The 4,713-nt window shown below is 31.3% G+C and overlaps 1 protein-coding gene across 3 annotated transcripts in view; it reads left to right on the top strand.

Annotated features, from left to right (window-relative positions):
* Positions 1–4,713, top strand: part of LOC107693906 (protocadherin Fat 3-like) — a 56,740-nt gene that overhangs the window by 49,146 nt on the left and 2,881 nt on the right. For 2 of the 3 annotated variants that reach the window (XM_016493440.1, XM_016493439.1), the window contains exons 28-29: positions 298–399; positions 2,158–2,217. In XM_016493440.1, the coding sequence (XP_016348926.1) occupies positions 298–399; positions 2,158–2,217 (162 nt within the window). The remainder of the gene's footprint in view (positions 1–297; positions 400–2,157; positions 2,218–4,713) is intronic. The other variant, XM_016493441.1, reaches the window with a different exon arrangement.

Raw genomic sequence — 4,713 nt, 5'->3', positions numbered from 1 at the left:
TAAATATAACGTATCATTTTTTTAATATAAAGTTAAAACAATTTTATTAGTGTTTATTGTGCATAATGGCTGGAAATTGTTCAGCTCCATGACATCTATAAATTCATAAACACTTTAGCGGAAAAATGATGAAAAAGATATCGTACAACTCTCATGCTGGCCCTAAACCATCCCTATTGTTGAGCCCTGCTGTGTGTACTGTATAGAGTGATTGTATAGTGTGAATGTATAGCACAGCTGCATGCATTTGCATGTGTGTGGATCTGTATAAGAATCTGCTATTGTATTCTTCTGCAGAAGCTGGAAATGCACCAGAAGAGGTCACCTGCTTCTCCGACAGCAGCACGAGCGAGGCGCACTCCCTCAGGTCCTTCCAGTCCGATTCCTGCGACGACAACGGTGAGAAACATGAATTGCAAGACCCAAAGTCCTTAACATACCCTCCAAACAACCTCCGAAAACTTTCTCTGCTAAAAAAAGTTTAGCAAATGGCTTTTAAGGTGGACTTTTTAGAGCATCTTATCCTGTCATGTTTTAACCATTACTGTAACCATACATAAACATTTCCCAATCCCATATGGTCCCACAAAAATCATTAGGCCAAGACTGCAATTTTTGAATAAACCACAGAGCAATTAGATAACATACTGAATGAACCCTATATGCGTTGATGTTTTCTCACTTCTTGTTACATAAGCCTGGTCTCTTTGCACTCATTAGCTCTTTCTATTAGTCAGCCTTGATTAATAGTGCTGTCAGTTGATTAAAAGAACTGTATATTTCACTTTCTGTATATAAAATAACCACTATATAGATTAATAACAGAGGAACAGTGTGAAGTTTATCGTTTAGTCCCTGCTTTGATTCACTCAAAAACAGCAGTAAACCACTTTGCAACAAAGAGTGTCTGTACATGAGACCTTAAATATTACACCGATCACAGGTCATGTAATCCAGTTTCAGATTCTTATGTTTCGTGAGGTTAGTTTATAATTATTATGAAGTTTTTTTTAGCTCCAAAAACAGCAGTGTCTCTCTTGTGATTGATGGACATAAATGAGTTGTTCCTCATTAATTACATTATGACAGTTACATATGATATTAAGGGGTGAATCGAGGGGAAATTGTGACATCACCATTCTTCTGATTTCAAATCCGGCATTTTGGAAGAATATAAAAGAAAAAAATCATATTTTAAACTGGGGAGGTACAGTAGTTTCGAGTTTTTGAACTGTAGAGTAACCTCTCATATGTGTAAATATTAAGACCATTTTGCTTCTCCATTTAATGACCCCTTTAATGGCATCTTATGCCTAAACTGCAAGTTCTTAGATTTTTAATTATTAACAATTACAGAACATTATTAAAAAATGTATAATTAAAAAACGTAAAATAATAATATCCATAAACTCATTATAATAAACACATTTAGCCTTTTTTTTTTATAGTGTGTTTTGTTGATATTTCTGTTTCTTTTTCAGCTATCTCTTTCACATTTATTTTCACAATAAATGCATAAATAAGGAAAAAAGCACCACAAAAGAACAAGTCTTCTGAAGCCATATGATAGCTTTGAGTGCTGGACAGACTGACATTTAACTCCAATTTGAGTCACTTCCTGCATTTATATACTAAAAAGACCTGATTAAAAACACACACACATGCAACATTATCACATTAACCTATACTGTACATAAACTCTCACGCACCCACCTGTATTATAATGACCTAATCTCAGGCAGAGGTAACTGATTATTCCATTCACCTAATTAAGATGACTTGCGTTGTCTGATCTTTCCAAAAGGAAATCATGAGGATTAGTAATAACCCTACCCTGCTTTAACAAAGTGACATCCTGAATAGGTCAGTGCAGTAATTACAATCCATCTGCCTTTGATATGCTCTCCAAACGCCATTGCTATCATGACTCAGTAGTGTAGTATCACTTCGGCTGTACAAAGTAGATGCCAAACTGACACATCAGAGGTCCACTTGCTTCTGTTTAGCAGATTTCATGATGCTGGCGGATTACAAATGGGTCATAGTGGTTTATAGAAATGCTTATGTAAGGGTTTCATTCAGTGTTTGATGTTTGTTTGAAGTGTTTGATCATTGATTCAATTGTTGCCTGGCATTTTACACTTGGTTATGCCCTAGCCTCCATAGTGACGGTGATACGACTGGTGAACAATGCAGTGGACACCATTGAAAATGAAGGTATGAGTCAGTTTCTATTACATGACTCGTTAAATGCCCAACAAAATCTAAATTAGAGTTGTGTGGCTTTTACTCCATGTCATAGTTTACTGCTAAATGTTGACAAAATTAACTATTAATCTTTCTCTTCATAATTTTGCCCAGTATTTTTCTTTCTATCTATCTATCCATCCATCCATCCATATTATTCTTTATTTTCTGCATTATCTATCCATCCATCCATCCATCCATCCATCCATCTTTCTTTCTTATTTATTTATTTATTTTTAATAAACATTATTCTTTATTTTCTGCATTATTATTATTATTATTTCCATGTGTCTGTCTGTCTACCTACCTACCTACTTTTCTTTCTTTCTTTCTTATTTATTTATTGTTTTTAATAAACATTATTCTTTATTTTCTGCATTATTATTATTATTATTATTATTATTATTATTTCCATGTGTCTGTCTGTCTACCTACCTACCTACTTTTCTTTCTTCCTTTCTTATTTATTTATTGTTTTTAATAAACATTATTCTTTATTTTCTGCATTATTATTATTATTATTTCCATCCATACATCTGTCCGTCCATCCGTCCGTCTGTCTGTCCAACTCTCTCTCTCTCTCTCTTTCTTTCTTTCTTTAGTAAGTTTTGAATGATTTAATTTCAAAATGATTTAACAAATTATTCCTTATTTTAATTATTACCTTTTAAATTATTTTTGTGATATTATATATGAAAATAATTCTTTTTTTGTCTGTTTCTATATAGATGCAACTTTTGATTTTAATAATGTATTTTTAAATGTTGCAATTACGTTAATCAACTTTAATTGTTAATTCATGTTACTGGTGTTAACTAATGTCAACAAATGAAACCTTATTGTTAACTGTTACCAAATATTCTTTATTCTTAGTTTTATTTAATTTTTTAATTAAAATATATTTAATAATAATTTTAGAAATATTATCATGTTATAGTGTATTATTTAGAAATATTGTAGGCATCATTGCAAAATAAACCCAACAAGTCATCAGGACACCGATGCGAAGCAGAACGTCCTGCTTATTAGATGGCTTCTAGGCAAATAAATAAATAAATGGATGTGAAACATTGATTTGAGGTGAAAGTATTTTATTGTGTCAGAAGAAAGAAAGGTACAGTATAGAGTGATACTACAGACATCCAGCACGGCAAGGAAATCGCTTGCCTGGATACAACAGTCAATTACACTGTTTAGCATCATTATAGAAGAAAACTGACCATAGAATGCTGCAACTGACAGAATTAAATATAGAGCTGTAGAGTCAAATAGAGTGCCGTGTAGTAATATTTTATAGTATTATTCAGTTTAAATGTTAAAGGGATAAACCACGCTGCATGAAAAGGTAAAGGTGAAATCCCAGAGTGCAGGAACTGAAGTAAGTGTCCATTCATGCAGGATTTCAGTCCACGCTGGACAAAGTAGGATTAGAGTCGTTAATTAAACTGCACAACTCTGGACTTGAATAAAACCAGGGTTTAGATTCGCTCTTTAATCACTCACATAATCCAGTTGCATTGAAAACCTGAACTATTTAACTAGCCATTAGTTAGTGAAGAACAGCATCCCTGTACTCCGTGGCTCAGCTACAGTGACCTGTTTTTGAGGCTCACCAGAACCAGTCTCTAATTAAACCTGCCCTAGACCAAAGCTGTTTCCAATCAGTGTGAAAACAAGCTGTTTGCTTGAAAGTCTCACACGCTATGGTAATTTTTGCTGTCTGAGGAGTTCTCAGCTCCACCTTCTTTCTCAGAGGTCTGGATGAAAGTGGACTGTTTTTGTTGGTTATGCTAAACAGCACAATGTGATTTATCCAAGTAGGACATGTTCCTGGATCAACAACTTTTTTGGGTCTTGGACCAGCATTCTTAAACTTTAAAATGAGTAAACTTTCAGTTGTTGCCTTGAGAAAATATTTCTGTTATTACTCATTTCTATTTATTATCGTATTTATTACTATTGTATTAATTACTATTTCTAAATAGCTTTCGTGTAACCTAATGCAGTCAGGTTGATTTAAGTTATGTGTATATGTATTTTAAATGTATAAATTTAATACAATTTAAATCTTACAAATATATTTTAAAATATTATTTTAATAATAAATTTAAATATTAATTAATTTTAAATATAACTTTAGAACTATATCATATTATAAATATTATATAAATATAATACATTATAATATATTTTATATTAATTAAATATTAGTTAGCTAATATTTTTATTATAAATTATTTTAAATGTAGAAAAATGTATTTATTGCTATTATATTCATTACTATTTCTAAATAACTGGTCTAACCTAATGTAGTCAGGTTGATTTAAGTGATATTAAATAATATATAATCTGCATGTGTATTTTAAATGTATAATTTTAATACAATTTATATTTTACAAATATAAATTTTTTTAATCTAATTTTGATATTAATTTTTGTATATTTAAAAAAAATGATCAAATAGTA

The sequence above is a fragment of the Sinocyclocheilus anshuiensis genome, unplaced genomic scaffold (genome assembly GCF_001515605.1).
Source record: "Sinocyclocheilus anshuiensis isolate Anshui unplaced genomic scaffold, SAMN03320099.WGS_v1.1 scaffold694, whole genome shotgun sequence".
Classification (NCBI taxonomy): Eukaryota; Metazoa; Chordata; class Actinopteri; order Cypriniformes; family Cyprinidae; genus Sinocyclocheilus; species Sinocyclocheilus anshuiensis.
Note: the sequence above shows the minus strand (reverse complement) of the source record. Positions and strands in the feature narration are given on the sequence as shown.